The sequence below is a fragment of the Puma concolor genome, chromosome D3, assembly GCF_028749965.1.
Source record: "Puma concolor isolate L17-30 chromosome D3, mPumCon1.1.hap2, whole genome shotgun sequence".
Taxonomy (NCBI): domain Eukaryota; kingdom Metazoa; phylum Chordata; class Mammalia; order Carnivora; family Felidae; genus Puma; species Puma concolor.
In genome coordinates this window covers 9,841,304-9,862,053 of record NC_141678.1, presented here as the reverse complement: position 1 = coordinate 9,862,053, position 20,750 = coordinate 9,841,304, and the positions used below count along the sequence as shown (strand labels likewise).

General features: G+C 36.9%; 1 protein-coding gene and 1 non-coding gene across 17 annotated transcripts in view; both read left to right on the top strand.

Annotated features, from left to right (window-relative positions):
- Window positions 1–20,750, top strand: part of TMEM116 (transmembrane protein 116) — a 173,498-nt gene that overhangs the window by 8,913 nt on the left and 143,835 nt on the right. For 4 of the 16 annotated variants that reach the window (XM_086681722.1, XM_086681725.1, XM_086681724.1 and 1 more), the window contains exons 1-4: window positions 8,737–8,849; window positions 9,396–9,442; window positions 10,132–10,195; window positions 17,721–17,852. In XM_086681722.1, coding sequence (XP_086537848.1) covers window positions 8,802–8,849; window positions 9,396–9,442; window positions 10,132–10,195; window positions 17,721–17,852 — 291 coding nt within the window. In that variant the 5' untranslated portion in view covers window positions 8,737–8,801. Of the gene's footprint in view, window positions 1–8,730; window positions 8,850–9,395; window positions 9,443–10,131; window positions 10,196–17,720; window positions 17,853–20,750 lie in introns of those variants that run through there. The other 12 variants (XM_086681713.1, XM_086681712.1, XM_086681720.1 and 9 more) reach the window with 9 other exon arrangements.
- On the top strand, window positions 9,908–10,015 carry LOC112870534 (U6 spliceosomal RNA). Its single transcript, XR_003224489.1, has one exon. It is a non-coding gene; the product is annotated as a U6 spliceosomal RNA (small nuclear RNA).

The window sequence follows — 20,750 nt, the reverse complement described above, 5'->3', positions numbered from 1 at the left end:
GAGTCTAAATAAAAATGCCATTTATAATATCACATGTAGCTACTAAGCTCTTGAAATGTGGCTACTCTGAATTGAGATGTTGTTTTGAGAGTAAAATACACACTGAATTTCAAAGTACAAAGTTATGAATGTAAACTATCTCAGTGATTTTTTTATATTGCATGTCGAAATGATGAAATTTGGATATTTAAGTAAAATTTATTAAAATTAATTTCATCTTTTGTTTTTTTAATGTGGTCTCTAGAAACTTTTACATCACATATATGACTTAATATTTTTACTAGATAGAACCACTCAAGATTTTTAAAGTAAAATGCTTTGCTACCTTTTCATCCTGATCTTTGTCCAGTTGGTGTTTTAGATGCAAGGACAGTATACTTAAATTTATTTCTATTAACTTTTATTAAATAAAACTCATTATTTTAAAGTATTCAGATCTTATTAGATCTTAAATCTGTCCTCTAGCTCTCACAACTTGAGTACATTCATTTAATAAATACTGAGTGCCTGTTGTAGGCACTCTTTTAGGTATGTGAGATATTGGGGTGAATGAGACAACATCAGTTGCCTGTGCCCAAAGACATAGTCTGCTAGGGCGAAACAGCACAAGTAAACAAGATATTGTGGAGTTTGATAAATACTACATCTCTGAGGTAATGACATTTAAGCCGATACTTGAAGGATGAGAAGGAGCCAGTCATGTGATTATCTAGGGGAAGAACATTTCAGACAGGGGGAATAGCTATTACAAATGATCTGAATTGGAAAAGTACTAGACATATTGGATGGATACATGTGGCAAACGCTAAGATAGACTCCAATAGTCCCTGCCTTTTGGTATTCACACTCTCATCTAATCCTTTCTCTTGACTGTTGGCAAGATATGTGGTCAGTAGACTATAGGAAAGGTGATGGAATGTCACTTCAGTGACTTCATTACAGAAAGTTCTGACTTCCATCTTGCTGGGAGGGCATCTTGCAGAAATCCACATGGCAAAGAACTGAGTGAAGCATTTTGCCAACAACAATTAGTTTGGAATTTAGGCCATTAGACCAACAACTCTCAAGAAACTGAATTAGACCAACTTTGTAAACTTGAAAACAGATCCTTCCCCGTTTGAGCCTTCAGATGAGACCCAGCCCTGGTTGATATCTTGATTACAGCCTTGTGACAGATACTGAAACAGAGGACCCGACTAAGCTATACTTGGACTCCTGACCTACAGAAGGTCCTGACCTACTGTTGTTATGCAACAGTGAATAACACACCCACACAACTTGATAAATATGCCCGCTATATTTCCTTTGAAGTTATTGATGAAAGTGTTTTACAGAACTGTGCCAAGTCAGAATGCTGATTCACTCCACTAGAAGTCTTTTTTTTTTTTTTTTTTTTTTTTTTAGAGAGAGAGAGCATGAATGGGGAAGGAGCAGAGAGGGGGAGGGGAGAGAGAGAATCCCAAGCAGACTCCGTGCTGTCAGCACACAGCCTGATGCAGGGCTCAATCTCTGGAACCTGAGCCAAAATCAAGAGTTGGACACTTAAACCAACTGACCACCCAAGAGCCCCAGAAGTCATTTCTAAGTTGATATTGATCAATTAGTTAACACTCCCTGAGGCTTATTTGTGCAACAAATGCCATTAATTATGCTTCCATTTTATCTATATTTCCTTATTTTTGTATCATGAAATTTTTTCGTCAAAAGCTTTGTCAAAATCCCATATATACTATGGTAATTGTATCCAAAGGGGATAGGGTGAGTCTGGCATGATTTTTTTTATGAATCCATTCTGTTTTAGTGGTTACTTTTTAAAAAAATTGTTTAAAAAGCACACCTTTTGAATAGTTCATTCTAGAATCTTCCTTGGGTTCAGTACTGAGATCTTTTTTTTTTTATTTTTTAAGTTTATTTATTTTGAGAGAGAGAGCAAGCGAGCAGGGGAGGGGCAGAGACAGGGGGAGAGAGAGAATCCCAAACAGGCTCTGTGCTGTTAGAGCCTGATGTGGGGCTCGAGCTCATGAACTGTGAGATCATGACCTGAGCTGAAACCAAGAGTCAGACACTTAACTAACGGAGTCACTCAGGCGCCCCAATGCTGAGGTCTTTGACTTAGGGTTTGCAGATTCCACCATCCTTTCTCCTTGTAAAAATTAAAAATTGAGTTATCACCAGTTTTCTACAATTCCAAGCAATTTCCCCATTTTTACGCAAACTCAGATTTCATTCAGTGGTTTATTGGGTTAACCTGAAAGTTTCTTTGTTCAAGGTTTATTTATTTTTGAGAGAGAGGGAGCACAAGTGGGGAAGGGGCAGAGGTGGAGGGGATAGAGGATCCAAAATAGGTTCTGCACTGACAGCAGCAAGCCTGATGTGGGTCTGGAACTCACAGACTGAAAGATTATGACCTGAGCCGAAGTTGGATGCTCAACCGACTGAGTCACCCAGGCACCCCAGGGTTTTTGTTGTTGTTGTTAATTTAAATTCAAGTTAGCTAGCATATAGTGTAGTATTGGTTTCAAGGGTAGAATTTAGTGATTCATCTTTTACATATAATACCCAGTGCTCATCCCAACAAGTGCCCTCCTTAATGTCCAACACCCATTTAGCCCATCCCCCCCCCCACCTCATCTCTAGCAATCCTGTTTGTTCTCTATATTTAAGAATCTCTTATGGCTTGCCTCTTTCTCTGTTTTTTTATCGTACTTTATTTTTCTTTTCCTTTCTGTATGTGCATCTGTTTTGTTTCTTAAATTCCACATATGAGTGAAATCATATGATGCTTGTGTTTCTCTGACTTATCTCGTTTAGCATAATACACTCTAGTTCCCATCCATGTTGTTGCAAATGGCAAGATTTCATTCTTTTTGATTGCTGAATAATATTCCTTTGTGTTTATATAGCACATCTTCTTTATCCATTGATCAGTGGATGTTTGGGCTCTTTTCCATAATTTGGCTATTGTTGATTGTGCTGCTGTAAACATTAGGATGCATGTACCCCTTCGAATCAGCATTTTTGTATCCTTTGGGTAAATACTTAGTAGTGCAATTGCTGAGTTGTGGGGTAGTTCTATTTTTATTTATTTTTTTGAGGAATCTTCATACTGTTTTCCAGAGTGGCTGTACCAGTTTGCATTCCCATCAACAGTGCAACAGGGCTCCCCTTTCTCCACATCCTCACCAATATCTGTTGTTGCATGAGTTAATTTTAGCTATTCTGACAGGTGTGAGGTGGTATCTCATTGTAGTTTTGATTTGTATTTCCGTGAAGATGAATGACGTTGAGCATCTTTTCATGTGTGTGTTAGCCATCTGGATGTCTTCTTTGGAAACATGTCTATTCATGTCTTCTGCTCATTTCTTCACAGGATTATTTGTTTTTTGGGTGTTGAGTTCGACAAATTCTTTATACATGTTGGATACTAACACTTTATCCAATATGTCATTTGCAAATATCTTCTTTCATTCCATCTGTTGCCTTTTAGTTTTGTTGATTGTTTCCTTCATTGGGCAGAAGCTTTTTATCTTGATGAGGTCCCAGTAGTTCATTTTTGCTTTTGTTTCCCTTGTCTCAAGAGACACATCTAGTAAGAAGTTTCTGTGGCCAGTTCAAAGCAGTTGCTGCCTGTTTTCTCCTCCAGGATTTTGATGGTTTCCTGTCTTATGTTTAGGTCTTTCATCCATTTTGAATTTATTTTTGTGTATGGTGTAAGAAAGTGGTCCAGTTCCATTCTTCTGCATGTCATTGGCCAGTTTTCCCAGCACCATTTGCTGAAGAGACTGCTTTTTTTTTCCATTTAACCAGCAAGTTTTATCAGAGTCCTGGAGTATAATTTGTTCAAACCAGGAGTGGTGGATTCATTTAGAGTAGTCAGGTGCTCTCTTACAATCTTTATCGTCAGTTCCCTCTTACAGTGTTTGTTTTACACTTTTTGTTCTAAATATTTTTCTTTTCAGTAGGAAAGACAGAAACATGTTATCCGTTAATCATTACACAATGAATTTCAGCAATGGGATATTTACTGTGTCCCTCTAAAATTCGCCTATTTACAATTCATCCTTTTAAAGTATACAATTCAGGGGTGTCTGGGTGGCTCAGTCAGTTGAGCGTCCAACTCTTGATTTTGACTCAGGTCTTGATCTCACGGTTTGTGGGTTTGAACCCCATGTCAGGCTCTGCACTGGCAGTGCAGAGCCTGCTTGGGATTCTCTCTCTTCCTCTCTCTCTGCCCCACCCCCACTCATGTGCGCGCCCGCTCTCTCTCTCTCTCTCTCTCTCTCTCTCTCTCAAAATAAATAAACTTTAAAGTGTACAATTCACTGGGTTTTAGCATATTCATAAAGTGTGCAACCATCACCGCTATCTTAATTTTAGAATATTTTTGTCACCCTAAAAAGTCTCTTGCCCATCAGCAGTCGCTTCCCATTTTCTCTCAAATTACCTTCTTAGCCCTAGGCAACTACTGATGTACTTTGTGTCTGTAAATTTGCTTATTTTGGATATTTCATATGAATGGAATCATACAATTTGTGGTCTTTTGTGATGGGCTTCTTTCATTTAGCATAATGTTTTCAAGGTTCATCATGTTGTAGAATGCATCAGTACTTCTTTTAATTGCTGACTAACATTTCATTATATGGATATACTATATTTTATCCATTTACCAGTTGATGGAACATTTGTGTTGTTTCTACCTTTGTCTTTTATGAATAACACTGTTATGAATATTTGTTTCCAAGTTTTTGTGTGGACATATGTTTAATTTCTCTTGGGTGTATACCTAGACGTAGAACTGAGTTTATACCTAGGAGCTGAGTAATATAGTATATGTTTAACCTTTTGAGGAACAGCCAAAGTGGCTGCAGTACTTTACATTCTCTCCAGCAGTGTATAAGGCTTTCTCTTTCTCCACATTTTCATCAACATTTGCTGTTCTCTATCTTTTTTATTATAGCTATTCTGGTAGGTGTGAAATAGCATCTCATTGTGATTTTTTTTTTTTCAAGTAGGCTTCACTCCCTGCGTGGAGCCCAACAAAGACTTGAACTCATGACCCTGAGATCAAGACCTGAGCTGAGATCAGGAGTCAGACGTTTAACCGGCTGAGCCACCCAGGCACCCCAGCATCTTATTGTGATTTTAATTTTTACTTCTTTTTTTTTTAAAGTTCTTTTTAATGTTTATTTATTTTTGAGAGAGAGAGAGACAGAATCTGAAGCAGGTTCCAGGCTCTGAGCTGTCTGATGTGGGGCTCAAACCCATGAACCATGAGATTGTGACCTGAGTCGAAGTCAGATGCTTACTGACTGAGCCACCCAGGTGCCTCTTAATTTGTATTTCCCTGATGGTTTATGGTGTTAATCATCTTTTCATGTGATTTTAGTCATTTTTTTATTTTGGGGGAGAAATGTCTATTTAAAACCTTTGCCCTTTTTTAAATTGGGTTGTATTTTTATTATTGAATTGTAGGAGTTGTTTTTTATATTCTCAGTGTAAGTCCCTTATCAGATACGTGCTTTATAAATATATTTTTTTCCTGTGGATTGTCTTTTCACTTTCTTGATGGTATCCTTTGAAGCACAAACATTTTTTTTTTTTTTTTTTTTAAATTTGATCTGTTAATTTTTTTTTTTTCAACGTTTATTTATTTTGGGGACAGAGAGAGACAGAGCATGAACGGGGGAGGGGCAGAGAGAGAGGGAGACACAGAATCGGAAACAGGCTCCAGGCTCTGAGCCATCAGCCCAGAGCCCAACGCGGGGCTCGAACTCCCAGACCGCGAGATCGTGACCTGGCTGAAGTCAGACGCTTAACCGACTGCGCCACCCAGGCGCCCCGAAGCACAAACATTTTTAAACAATTTTAATAAAGACCAAAAGACCAATGTATTATTTCTTTTGTTCCTTATGCATTTGTAGTCATATCTAAGAAGCAATTGCCTAATAAAAGAGCTTCCTCAATGTCACAATAATTTTTTGAAATTATCTTTTCCTGCCTTCTTATTAACCAGGTCTCCGTTAGAATATTGTATGGGTTATGTGAGAACTATGAAGTCAGAATAACTGAATTTGAATATTGGTATTACCACATGATAACTTTGTAACCATTGGGAAGTGGCTTTTTTTTTTTTTTTTTTTTTTTTAGGAGATAAAAGTTCATTGAATACACTGCAAGGAAGTGGCAGGCAGGATAGCAAAGCACAGACTATTGTCAACCTTTTTTTTTTTTAAGTTTATTTTGTTGGGGGGAGGGGTATAGAAAGAAGGAGAGACTGAATCACAAGCAGGGTCTGCACTGTCAGGGCAGAGCCAAATGTGGGGCTTGATCCCATGAAACTTGAGATGATGACCTAAGCCAAAATCAAGAGTCAGACACACAACTGACTGAGCCACCCAGGCACCCCCAAAGGGAAGTGACTTCTTTAAGCCTCAGTTTCTTCATCTGAAAAATGGGAATATTACTCGGGTGCCTGGCTAGCTCATTTGGTAGAGCTTGTGAGTCTTGATCTTGCTGTTGTAAGTTCAAGCCCCACATTGGGAGTAGAGCCTACTAAAAAAAATTTTTTTCATGGGACTATTACTTACCTCAAAGGTTGTGTTGAGGATTAAAATGCTTAGCATAGAGGGGCGCCTGGGTGGCTCAGTTGGTTGAATGTTCAATTTCAGCTCAAGTCATGATCTTATGGTTCGTGGGTTCAAGGCCCGCATCAGGCTCTCTGCTCTCAGTGCAAAGCCCGCTTTGAATCATCTGTCCTCCTCTCTTTCTGCCCCTCCCTCTCTCTCTCTCTCTAAAAAATAAACATTTGAAAAAAAAATAAAATGCTTAGCATAGAGCCTTACCCATAGAAAGTACTTGATAATTGGTAGCTATTAATACTAGAAATCTTTAAATACAGTTTTTTAAACTATATTTAAAATAAAAAATATTTTACTAGGTAAGTGTTTTTCTTGACTTTGTATCCACAGTAGTAACTTGCTCATGGTAGAGGTTTAATGAATATCTGTTAATTTGATTTATAAAATGTAGCAGCCCATTACATGAAGTGAGCTGTGATGTATTTTTTTTAAAAATGCTTATTTATTTTGAGAGAGAGAGTGCATGAAGGTGTGCACACGTGCAATCAGGGTAGGGGTAGAGAGAGAATCCGAAGCGGGCTCCGACACTGGGCTCAGTCCCATGAACTGTGAGATCATGACCTGAGCCAAAATCAAGAGTTGGAAGCTTAACTGACTGAGCCACCCAGGCTCCCTGAGCTGTGATATATTTGAACTTACTAAGAAACTAAGTAAAAAGAGAAAACTAAAAATAAGTACCACCCACTTCATTTGTGCGTGGATTAGCCCTTGCAGAAAAGGAAGATGGGAAGATTATATTTCCAAAGACATTTCAAGGGGGAACACTGCTTAATATACAAAAAGCAGGGGGCTAATTTAGAGAGAAAAATGGAAAAGTAAATCCCTGAATGGGAATTTGGTCAGTGGCATAAGACATTTTAGAAGAAATGCCAAAAGAGAAAAATTGTTATGTCAAGAGCAGCAGACTGATTTGGCATGGCTGTTTCCCAAACAATTTGAGATTTGTTCTTGATTGAGACAAGAGTCCTTTGTCTAAAAGCATTCTCTTATCAGTTGGTGAGACTGTCATTAGTTCCCTCACCCTTATTAGATAGATGTATGATTAGAGGCCTCAGAACACTCTCTGAGACCTTATGGTAGGGATTTTTGATCCAGAAATTTACTTGTATTTTTTTTATTTGTTTATCTAATAATTTAAGCAAAGTGGTTAGAGCGTACCTCCACTTAACAGTTTCCCATCAGAACCTATTTAATGATATCCCTTCTTCTACTCCACACTAGATTCTTAACCTCACTTGAATAAAAGAATCACGTTTAAATTACTGAACCCATGCAAATGATCCAATTTATGTTATCAGTTAATATTTGTAGAATGTATGAAAGTATGCTTAGATGAAATGTAAATGGTTACATAAATGAAATGGTCTTCCTTCTCTGCTTTCTCTGTACTCTAGTCTTTGTCCAAATTTCACCAGTTCTTCCAAATTGGTTCAAACGACAGTGTATTTTTTTATCAGATAATTTGAGATTTTGGTATAAAGGCCATTTTTCCTACTGTATTATAAGCTCCTGGAAGTCTTGGTCTGTCTCTTGTCTTTATAGCTTCTGTAGCATAATGTTTTGCACAGAGTTGATATGTAAATATAAGTATATTAAATGAATCATGTAACTTAATGTATTTCTGGTGGGAATTTTTGGTATAGAATATTTAAGATGTTACTATTAACTATGAGATATTAACAACAACTGCTCTTCACAGCTTTTCTTGGTATTACTAAAAATTTATTGGTCGCTTCAATATACAGTCTCCCTTTTCTGCCACAGGCTTTTGTCCCTAAACATGGCAAGCTTTAAGCAGATCTCTCTTCTTCCTTATTTTTCTGTCTCTTTGTTCTGTTCCATTTCTCTCTTGCAGCTCTATTTATCTTTTCATTATGACTCATTCTATTTTTTATCATTCCTGCCTCTTGCCCCTTCTTACAATTCCTAATGCTTTTTAGAACTTTGTTTCCTTGTCACCTGCTCTTTCTATTTTTGTTCTTTCTGCTTGGCTTTCTCCTCCACTTGTCGCCACCTTCTCTCCTTGTCCTCAAGATACAGGGCTGGATTGGGTAGGGAGGAGGAGCCCAGCTGGGCTAGGGGTGGAGCCACCAGTTCAGTGTTTAGGGACTCAGAACCTGAGAAGGATCACGCTCGTTAAGCATAGCTGGGGCTGAAGTCCCTATGGCCTTCCGGCTGGAGGCTAGCATTCTGGAGGACAGTTGGGACTTGGTAAGCCTAGAAGTTGTCCCTTTCCTTTTTTTGCTTCCCGTTTCTTCCTCCTTGTTTTGTATTTCTCACTCACAGTATCTCTTGACTATTAACTTTTTTCTTCCCATTTTTTATTGCTTACTATTCTATTTTCTCTCTGTGTAGCTGTCCATCAACTCTATTTAGTATTTGTTTGCTTTTCCTATTACCCATTCTTTTCGCACATCTATCTCTTCTCTCTCAAAATTTAACCTTATCTACCTCTTCTCCATTTTGTTCTTTCCTTTGTAGATTTTCTCATCCAGTTCTCTTTACATTTAGTCATTTTGTATCCACCTCTCTATTCTTTTTATCTTACTGGTTCCCAGAGATGGAGCAATAAGAGAGTAAATAAGGAGCCACCCTGCCTTTCCAGGGGCCTTTCTACTCATTCTCAGACCCGTGGGGTATTTTGATAGGCACTGAAGAGTTTGCTCTGCACAGATATTTAATAAACAGTGAAAATGGAGTGAGGTTGAATCTTAAATGTAAAAGACTTAATTTTATTCTCACTTTGTTTTTATTTAGATTTTTTCTGCAATACAGTGGATACAATTTGTTATGGCTGCTCTGAGGTAGGTTTATTTAATCTCATGTACTATAACTTTATTGTAAGCAAAACTGTAGAATTCTGAAGTTTTCTACTTTTTTCCCCTAGGTATTTGTTTATACTCTTAAGAGAGAAATGCTGTTCTTTACCATGTTGACATTTTTTTAATGTTTTTTGTATTTACTTTTTATGAGAGAGAGCGTGCATATGTGTGCATGCAGGGGAGGGGCAGAGAGAGAGTGGGACAGAGGATCCAAAGCGGGCCTACGCTAACAGCAGAGAGACTGACACTGGGCTTGAACTCACGAACTGTGAGATCACAATCTGAGCCAAAGTTGGATGCTCAACCAACTGAGCCCCACAGGTGCCCCACCATGTTGACATTTTCTGATTCATAACATGTAGCGTCAACAACAACAAAAAAAGCAGATTGAGAGATAACATCTGAAAGTCAAAGGACTTAGGATTGATTTGCAAAGTCAGTCGCAAAGTGCTTGCTTTGGCAGCACATGTACTAAGAATTGGAATGAAACAGAAGAGAGTAGCATGGCCCCTACACAAGGATGACACACAAATTCATGAAGCGTTTCATATTTTAGAAAAATGTGCAGCTTATTTTGCACCTATTATATATCAATAAAGCTGTAAAAAATTATTAGCAAAGATGAAGGTGCCCCAGTAGTCCTGTTTTAATGATCACCTTCTATCTGTCAGTGTTATAGGTTCAAGTTCACTTATTGCCTCTGCTGTATTCCAGAATATACAGAAATCTCCTGAGGTGAGCAGTTTCTTTTTGTGGTGGATTTGAACTTTTAGTGACTTAGCCTTTGATGTTCGTTTGTTTTTTTGAGAGAGAAAGAGAGACAGAGCGTGAGTTGGGGAGGGGCAGAGAAAGAGGCAGACACAGAACCTGAGGCAGGCTCCAGGCTCTGAGCTGTCAGCACAGAGCCTGATGCGGAGCTGGAACTCACAGACCACAAGATCATGACCTGAGCTGAAGTCTGACGCTTAACCGACTGAGCCATCGAGGCACTCTGGGAGTTAAGACTTTGAAATAAATAAGAGAAATGTCACCTGTAAATAATGGAATAATTCTATGAATTACTTGTAAATTTGTCATTATGATACATTGAGATATTTTACTTTTTAAAAAAGTTTTATTTATTTATTTTCAGAGAGAGAGAGAGAGAGCCCCCTGCACGTGCAAGTTGGGGAAGGGCAGACACAGAGGGAGAGAAAGAGAGAATTCCAAGCAGGTTCTGCACTGTCAGCATGAACACAGCCCCCAAATTCACAAACTGTGAGATCATGAACTGAGCCAAAATCAGGAGTTAGACGCTCAACCGCCTGAGCCACCCATTGATATTTTAGGCACAGTCAATAGTTTTCCCTTTTCTTCTAAGTAATTGTTTTTAACTGTAACTGACTGTGGAGAGATTGCCTACTAAATGTGCATTTTTTTTCTTTGCTATGCATTGATTATTAAAGTTAAGGAAACAGAGTGCTGTGTGAAGCCTATATTAACTCTAAGCACAGTAGGGTCCTGTCAAGAGGTGAGTTTTCTGATATTGATATCTTGGTAAAATTGTTAATGGAGCTAGGAAATAGTTCAGAGACTTTGTTGTACAAAAGATACTAGTTTTGCTGTTCAGGCCTTCTAGGAAATTACAATACATCTTATGTAAAATTATTTATACCAAAAAGATCAAGTAAAAAATCTTCCTGTTATTGAGGTACAACTGACAAACAAAAAACCTTCCTGATTGAGAGAGGACTAGGAAGAGTGATGTATTTCCTAGCTACAAAAAGATTTTAACAGGGGCACCTGGGTGGCTCAGTCGGTTGAGCGTCCGACTTCAGCTCAGGTCATGATCTCACGGTTCGTGAATTCGAGCCCCGCGTCGGACTCTGTGCTGACAGCTCAGAGCCTGGAGCCTATTTCAGTTTCTGTCTCCCTCTCTCTCTGACCCTCCCCCATTCATGCTCTGTCTTTCTCTGTCTCAAAAATAAAAATAAACGTTAAAAAAAAAAGATTTTAAGAGAAATGTGAATACTGTTTCTCTACCCAGGCCAAATGGCAGAAAATTAGACAAAATGTAGTTCAGGACATATATGGGAGAGCTTTTGCATGTGGAAAATGTCAGGTTTTATTGGTTCACTTTAATAATCAAAATAGCTTTGTATGTTGAACACTTTCTGAGTTCTAAGCTGGGTGCTTCACAAACTTTATCTTATTGGCCCTCACCACTCTCCCATGAGAATAATGGTAATAGCTCCATTTTACCGATGAAGGAATTGAGGCTCAAAGTTATGAAATAATTTGTTCATGTTTCACAGTAAGTAGCAGAACAGAGATTTCCAAAAGTCCCAACTTTTTTTTTAAATGTTTGTTTATTTTTGAGAGAGCATGAGTGGGGGACGGGCACAGAGAGAGGGGGACAGAGAATCCAAAGCGGGCTGCAAGCCCAATGCAGGGTTTGAACTCGTGAACCATGATATCATGACCTGAGCCAAAGTTGGATGCTCAACTAACTGAGCCACCCAGGTGCCCCTCAGAAGCCCAACTCTTAACTACAGTCCCCTTTCCAAGTAAACATTATGTTTATTATTTATTATATTCTAGACAGATACGCAATTTTAAATACATTTTCCATTCAATCCTTAAAACAACTTTGTGAGGTACATATTACTAATCTGATTTTATAGTGAGGAAATGGAATCCTAGTAAGGTTGAGGGACTTTACTAAGGTCTTATAGCCAGGAAGTTGTTAAAGCCAGAATTTGAGTACAGGATTGCCTTCTTCCAAAGCCTTTCACCATATATACTTTTTAAACCACTGAAGTATGATACCTAATGAAGATAGAGTTTTAAATTTCAGATGTAGAATGTGACTCTGTAAGTAAAACTAGAAAATGGAAGTTTTGATACTATATTGTCATTGTCTGCCAAAGTAATTTTAGGCCACACATCTTCCCATGATTCAGATTTCCCTAATGTTTCTCTCCTTTGCTGAAATTTGAATTGATATGTGTTTAAATCAGTAACGCATTAGTTACATAGTAGAGAGAGCTAAACAGAGATTCTCAGTCTCTGCATTATTGATCTGTTTGGCTGGATGAATATTTTTTATGGGAGGTTGTTCTGCAAATTAGGATGTTTACCAAACTTTACCCACTAGCTAGAAGCTAATCTCCTCCCCCCACCCCTGGGATTGTAAAAACCAAAATATCTTCAAATATTGCCAGATGTCTCCTGGAGGAGGCACAATAGCTCCTGGCTGAGAACCACTGCTCTAAAGGTGACCTCTCACATGATAGTGGGTTGGAGCTTTATAAAGATATGACCTGTAGTTTGGCCTAGGATGTGACCTTTAGTTTCTCTGGCTTTAGTTCTTATACCTTTCACACAACCTGAGCCTAAAGGACTTTAGCAATCACTAGTTCACTGGTTCCCACACATTCTGTTTTCTTGGTGTAGGAAACATTCCAATTTTTCCAGGTTAAGAATGTTAGTCATTTTCCACTGTATTTCTTTATTCTTCACCAAAGAACATTTTTAACAGCATAAAATGAAAGGCTAATATGAAAAAGACAAAAATAGTCTATTAAGTTAAAAACAAATACAGTAAACTGGAAAAATCCATGGGGAATCTTTGAGGGAACTAGCTGATAAAACAGTGACTCAAGAGAGGCAACCTGAAGAGAGAAGAAAGTGGCCCAGGCCAGCCAATGTTAAAAAACACTCAAGGGGCTCCAGGGTGGCTGAGTTGGTTAGGCGTCCACACAGGCCCAGTGAGGAGCCCAATGCAGGCCTCGAATTCGCTAACCATGAGATCATGACCCAAGCCAAAATCTAGAGTCAGACGCTTAACTGACTGAGCCACCCAGGCACCCCTAAGGATCACTTTTGATATTCTGTTGATTTCACTTGAATAGAAATATTGGGAAGCAGTTTTAGAAGAGCGTTAATAAGAACTGTTTTAAGTCTTTGATCTCACCAGGGAAAGCCTTTCATTCAGAGCATTTCCTCCCCTCCTCACCTCTTATCCTGCTCTTGATTTAATTAGGTTCAAATTAGGCATGTTTTCTTAAAAGAGTTTTTGCTTTCATATTTAGGACTGTGTCTTATGCTTTTTTGTGTCTTCTGTATTACCACACATTGTGCTGATTGTACTTTTCCTTAAACCATGGGTTACACCGTACTTTTCTTTATATTACCTTTGACATGAAACACAGGCAGGGTGAAATTTTTCTTGATTTCAACAATGGGTACTCAGTTAATTTTTGTTGTTTGTGACTGATTTTATCTCCTGTTACTAGAACTCATGGTTTTGTAATCATGAGTGAAAATATATAAACCTCTTTTTATCCATTTCCCTGCCAAAGACTTGAGGTATGCTTTAATGGCAAACAGTTCTCTCTATATAAGGCTATTTATTGCATCAATAACCATAAATAAAATTACATTCTTGCTCACAAAAGCCTGTTGGCTGCTTTTCTCTTCCAGAGTTTCTGTTCAGTTTTAATTTTTTACCCATTAACAGTTATAAACTTGTGGGAGGTCATGGGCCAGTAGAATCTATGAATGTGCCATCTGGATACAATTTTAGCAGGCTTACCCAGAGCAAAGGCTATATATGGTTAAAATAATAATCACATCTGATATTTATTAAATATAATTTAAAATGTTATTTCACTTGTTTTTGTTTCTGTTTGCCAAAGCAACTTGACCATTTACCTCTCTTTCCAGCGTATTAGTATCTTAGCTTTCCTCTCGTTTGGAAGAGGGTTATGAGAAAAATTCCCTTTTGTACAGCTGAGATTGGTTTTTATATTGAGTAGTATATGATGATAACTTTAAAAAATTTTTAATTTACTTTTTATTTTGATATATATCAGATGTAAATTAGAATTCATAAAACATGTATGTATTGTTTAAAGAATGATTATAACCACTAAGGAGAAGAAATAGAAATTGCCTATACCCCAAAACAAACCTGTGCACCTTACTGGTTATAATTTTCTTCCTCACCTCTGGAGGTAACCACTATCCAGACTTTTGGGATCTTAATTTCTTTGTTTTTATTTACAGTTTTGTCAGTAATGTATGTATTTCTAAACAATTTAGTTCAGCTTGTTTTTGAACTTCTTATAAATGGATTAATACTGTATATGTTTTTTAATATATATATTGTTTTGTGGTTTGCTGTTTTTTGTCAGTATTATTTGTGAGATTTACCCATGTTATGTATAGTTCTGGTTCATTTCATTTTCATTGGTGTTTAGCATTTTGTATTATGAATTTACCACAATTTATGTATCTAGGTTGCTATAAACAATCTTGTGTATGTCTTCTGGTGCATACATGCACACATTTCTCTAGTGTATTTACCTAATAATGGAATTGTTATAGGAGATGCATGTCTCCTAGATAAACCAAACTTTTTCCAAATGGTTCTGCTAGAAGGGTCTTTACCCGGTTGCTTCATGTTTCCATTAATACTTAATATTGTCAGACCTAAAAGATTTTTGCCATGAATATATAATTTTTTCTTACCATGAATTTAATTTTCATTTCCTTGATTACTAATGAGGTTAGGCATATTTTCATATATTTATGGCCATTTGGACTTCCTGTTAAGCACCTGTCCAAATCTTTTGCCCATTTTTTTCTATGTATATATTTTTTATTGCTTTCTAAGAGGTTTTGTCTTGTTTTGTTTTTGTTTTTCATATTGTTTTGATGCTGGTCCTTTGTCAGTTTTATGTGTTGCAAATATTTTCTCCCATTTTGTGTCATGTCTTTTCACTTTCTTTTTCTTAAGTAGGCTCCACACTAGGCGCCCCTCTTTTTACTTTCTTTATAGTGTCCTTTGATACATTTTTCTTTTTTTTAAATTTTTTTATAACTTTTTTTAACATTTATTTATTTTTGAGACAGAGAGAGAGCATGAACAGCGGAGGGTCAGAGAAAGAGGGAGACACAGAATCTGAAACAGGCTCCAGGCTCTGAGCTGTCAGCACAGAGTCCGATGCGGGGCTTGAACTCACGAACCGTGAGATCATGACCTGAGCCGAAGTTGGACACTCAACCGACTGAGCCACCCAGGCGCCCCGATACATTTTTCTTTTTAGCAGGTTGGATTTTTATCCTTTAGAGCCTTTTTGTTTTGTGTAGGAAAACTTTCTGGCCAGAAATTAAAGACATTCTCCTCTGTTATCTAAAAAAAAATTTTTTATGGTTTTTGCCTTTCATATTTAGGTGTTTAATCCAGTTGGAACTTACTTTTTGAGTATGTGAGATAGAAAGTAGGGGTTTGGGGCACCTGGGTGGCTCAGTCATTTAAGTGTCCAACTCTTGATTTCAGCTTAGGTCATGATCTCATGGTTCATGAGTTCAAGCCCTATGTCGGGCTCTATGCTGTCAGTGTGGAGCCTGCTTGGGATTCTCTCTTTCCTTTTCTCTCTCTGCCCCTCCCCTGCTCACGTGCTCACCTTTCTCTTTCTCAAGAATAAATACATTAAAAAAAAAAAGAAAGTAGGGGTCCAGTTTTATTTTTATCTATATAGATTCCCAGTTGTTCCAACATCATATTTTGAAAACACTATCCTTTCACCATCTCATGGGGTGTATGGCTGGCTCAGTTGGTAGACTTTGTGACTCTTGATCTCAGGGTTATGAGTTCAAGTCTCTACACCACTGGGTGTAGAGATTACTATAATAATAATAATAATAATAATAATAATAATAATAATAATAATATAAAAGTGTTTTAAAAAAGCTATCTCCATCATGTATCAAAAATCTGCATATATGCTTAGATTTGTTTGAGCTCTGTATTCTGTTCCATTTGTCTATTTGTCTATCCTTGTGCTAGTGCCACAGTACCTGCACTCTAGATTTATATTAAATTTTGACGTGTAGGACAAGTCATCTTTCTCCTTTTTCGTCAAGAATGTCATAGTTATCTTGATAGTTTGTATTTCTGTATCAGATGTAGAGCCAACTTGTCAAGTTCCATGAGAAGATATTTTGAGGTACAGCTGAGATTGCATTTAATCTGTATATCAATTTAGGGAGAACCAACATTTTTGTAATTTTCCATCTTAAAATCCATGAGCATGGTATATTTCTTCACTGTTGTAGATCTTCTTTGATGTCTCTCAATGAACATTTTACAATTTTATCTGTAGGAGAACCAAATGTTTTTTTAGAAAAGTGGGAGTAGGGAGGCGAAAAGGGAAAGGATACTAGAAAGTGACAAAGAGGGGCACCTGGGTGGCTTTGTTGGTTAAGCATCCGACTTCAGCTAAGGTCATGATCTCTGGTTTGTGGGTTTGAGCCCCACATCAGGCTCTGCATTGACAGCTCAGAGCCTGTAGCCTGCTTCAGATTCTGTGTCTTCCTCTTTCTCTCTGCCCCTCTCCATGTATGTTCTCTCTCTCTTTCTCAAAAATAAATAGATAAAACATTAAAAAAAAGTGACAAAGACAGACTTCACTGAGGGGGACAGAAATTGAGAGACAGCATACACAATTCATACTGGTATTTTTTTCCACTCTGAGTTTTCATTGATGAAATAAGGTGAATAAGGCCTGAGGATCTAATGTGTAGTGTGGTGACTATCGTTGTTATATAACTGAAATTTGCTAAGAGAATAGAACTTAAATGTTCTCACCAAAAAAAAAAAAAAAAAAAAAAAGGAAATATGTGTGGTGATGGAGATGTTAACTTGGGGAAATGCTTTCACAATGTACACATATATGAACAAAAATCACACTGCATGCTTTAAATATCTTATAATTTTTCAGTAAAGAATAAAACAAATGTAAATTAAACTTAAGATTTAAAAAACCCTGTTTTTATTTTCTTTAAGTCCTCAACAATATCCCTAGACACTCAGCTGATGATCTCATTTCCTACTGTTAGAAGATGTTGGCTATGCAACTAGAACACTTTTAATTTTCTATTTGTGGTGTGTCTCCATTGCAGAATTTTTCATCTGTCCATTCTTTCCTTTCACCCTAAATCTGAGGAAGGAATATGTATTCCTTGTGAGGAAGAAGTTCCCATGCTAATCTATCCATGAGTACTCTGATTCCAGGGCATTTGGGATAGTTGCAATTACAGATTCCTTCCTGCCTGGAGTATTCCTTTACACTCTCCACAGTCAGCCAATGGGCAGAGGCCCCAGATAAATGATGCCCACGTTTCTACTAGAAAGGTGTAACACAAAAATAATTGATTGTTACATGCTCTTGGCTACATCATTTATGAAATGAAGCTCTTGTTGCTTTGACAGATAAGGCCACTCTTTTATATGAGCTTTTCTGACCTCCTCCTGGGGATATGCCGGCTCATTGAGGCACTTCTCTATGGAACTTCAGCAGCCAATAAGGACATTGTTTGCTATAACCTGCAAGCAGTTGGACAGGTGAGTGGTCCTACACTGTGATTGTATCTTGTAAGACAAGAATACTCATACCTAAATAAAAAGCAAAGATAGTCCATCTTGGGAAGTAGGACCCCTCTGTTTATTGTTAGACTTTGAAACAATAGCTCTTATTGTTTTCTGTATTAAAAAAAAAAACACTACTTATCATAGAAAATGCGGAAAATTCAGAGAAGCAAAAAGATAATTAAAATCACCCAGACATAATCACTCTTTAATATTTTAGTATAGATCTTTCCAATCTTTTTCTCTGTAGGTATATGCATTTTAAAACAAAAGAAGACATTAATACTTTCTGTAATTTGCTTTTGTTATCCAACATATCCAACATATTATGAATGTATTTCCATGTAATGAAACATTCTTTAACAGTATCTTTTGAGATTAATGCATGTTTTTTTATTAAAGGAATAGAGTAAACATTGGCTTTGGGAAATATTACAGATCATGATGTTTGGGTTATAGATCTTTAACAGATTTTATCAGTGGATTAACCCACGCAGTACCATCTGTATATATAATGTTTCTTCTGTATTTCTCAGACTTGCTATATGAAAAAGTAGAGGTTAAAAAGTCTGTACTCATTGCTAGGTATTCCCTTTAGGATTTGTAACTAGAGGGAAAATTTCTTTCAATTTAGTAGGAAATAACATGTAATTGGTGGTATGAAATCCAGGTACTAATATATGTTAACTATCTCATATGAATTTCAGTGTCATAGAAACATACTTTATTCAATCCTCCTAATACATCATAAATAGAGTAACATTGTATTGTTTCCTCAGATAAGGAAATGATATAGTTTTGGAAGTAAAAAAAATCTGCATAGAATTCATGACCTGAGCCGAAATCAAGAGTCAGCCATTCAACCAACTGAGCCACCCAGCTGCTTCTGAACAACATATATTTAAAGTGTACAATTTGATCTTTTTTATGTATACCCCTGTCAATTCATTACTGTAATCAAGATAACAAACATTTCTATTTTCCATCATCCCCCAAAATCATTTCAAGTGTATTTTCCTTTACCTCATGGAGCATATGAATAATAATAATAGTTGCTTTTTAAATTACTTGTTGGGTATTTCCAGTATCTGGCTCATTTCTGAGTTGGTGTTTATTGATTGTCTTCTCCCATGATAATGGGTGACAAATTTCTCATATGTCAAGTAATTTAGGATTTCATCTTGGACATTGTGAATGCTATTTAGCATAGGCTCTTGTGGTTCAAATCTTAGTCTAGTTCTGTAAACTTTAACTATGCTGGTTTTGGGCTGTCATGTGCATGCACATTGTAGGGGTTAGGTTGAGACTTATATGGCATCATACACAGAATTAGGACATCTGCTTTTCTGGCTCTGTCACTTTTGGGATTCCCCCCACACTTTCCTGCCTGAAGGGGGACCTTCTCTGGTGGCCTAAAAGATAGGTTTCTATTAGAGTTTTAGGTTCTTCATTGAGAAGCATCATGATTGGGGTGCACACTTGAGGAAAAGCTATAAGAAAGCGAGAGAAAAAAAATTTGGAAAGCTCACTTTTGTGAAGTTTACTTCTGCATGTATGACTCCCATGTTTGATTTTGTTTACTTTTCAGAGTCTTCCAGAAGTTGATTTTTATAATTTTCCCAGAGTTTTTGTTTGTAATCAATGGGAGGGATGGGCTGTAGAGGGCTAAAACACACTAGCTATTGTGATAAAATATGCATAACATAAAACTTACCATTTTGATCATTAATTTTTTAAAAAATTGTGGTAAAAAACACAGCATAAAATTTACCATCCTGAACATTTAAAAATGTACAGTTCAGTGGTACATTCACATTGTTGTGTAATATCACCTCCATCCATCTCCTGAAATTTTCGTCATTCCAAACAGAAACTCTCTTTCTAGTGATTCCACTTCTCTCACCAAGCCCCAACCATTTTACTTTCTCTAGTAATTTGACCATTCTAGTTACCTCATATCAGTGAAATCATACAATATTTGTCCTTTTGTGTCTAGCTTATGTCACTTAGCCTAATGTCTTCAGTGCTCATCCATGTTGTAGCATGTGTCAGAATTCCATTACTTTGTAAGGCTGAATAATATGCTGTTGCATGAATGTACCACATTTTATTTATTTATTCATCCATCAGTGGAACCTTGAGTTGCTTCCATCTTTTGGCTATTCTACGTAATGTTCCTGTGAACATGGGTATACAAATACATGTTTCAGTCTTTGCTCTTCTTTTGAGTATGTGAAGTAGAATTGCTGGATCCAATGGTAATTCTATGTTTAATTTTTTGAAGAACCACTGTATTATGGTGTCATCATTTTATATTTCCACTACATAACTGTCCTAATTTCTCCACATCCACATTAACACTTGTTTTCTGGTCTTTCTTTCTTTCTTTCTTTCTTTCATAGCCATCCTAATGAGAGTAAAGTGGCATATCATTTTGGTTTTGGTGTGTATTTAAAGTGATATTAGTGATATTAATGATGTTAAATATCTTGTCATGTGCTTATTGGCCATTTATATATCTTCTTTGGAGAAATGTCTGTTTAAGTTCTGTGTCCGTTTTTAAAATGGGTTTTTTTTTTTGTTAAATTATAGGAGTTCTTTATATATAATGAGTATTAACTCTTTATCAAATGTATGATTTGCAAATATTTTCTCCCATTCTCTCATAGGTTGCCTTTTCACTCTGTAGATTGTATCTTTTCATGCGCAGAAAAGTTTAATTTTGATGTAATCCAATTTATTATTTCTTTGGTTCCTGTGCTTTTGATGTTTTATTCAAGAAATCATTACCAAGTCCAGCATCAGGAAGCTTTTGCCCTATGTCTTCTTCTGGGAGTTTTATAGTTTTACCTCTTAGGTTTAGGTCTTTGATCT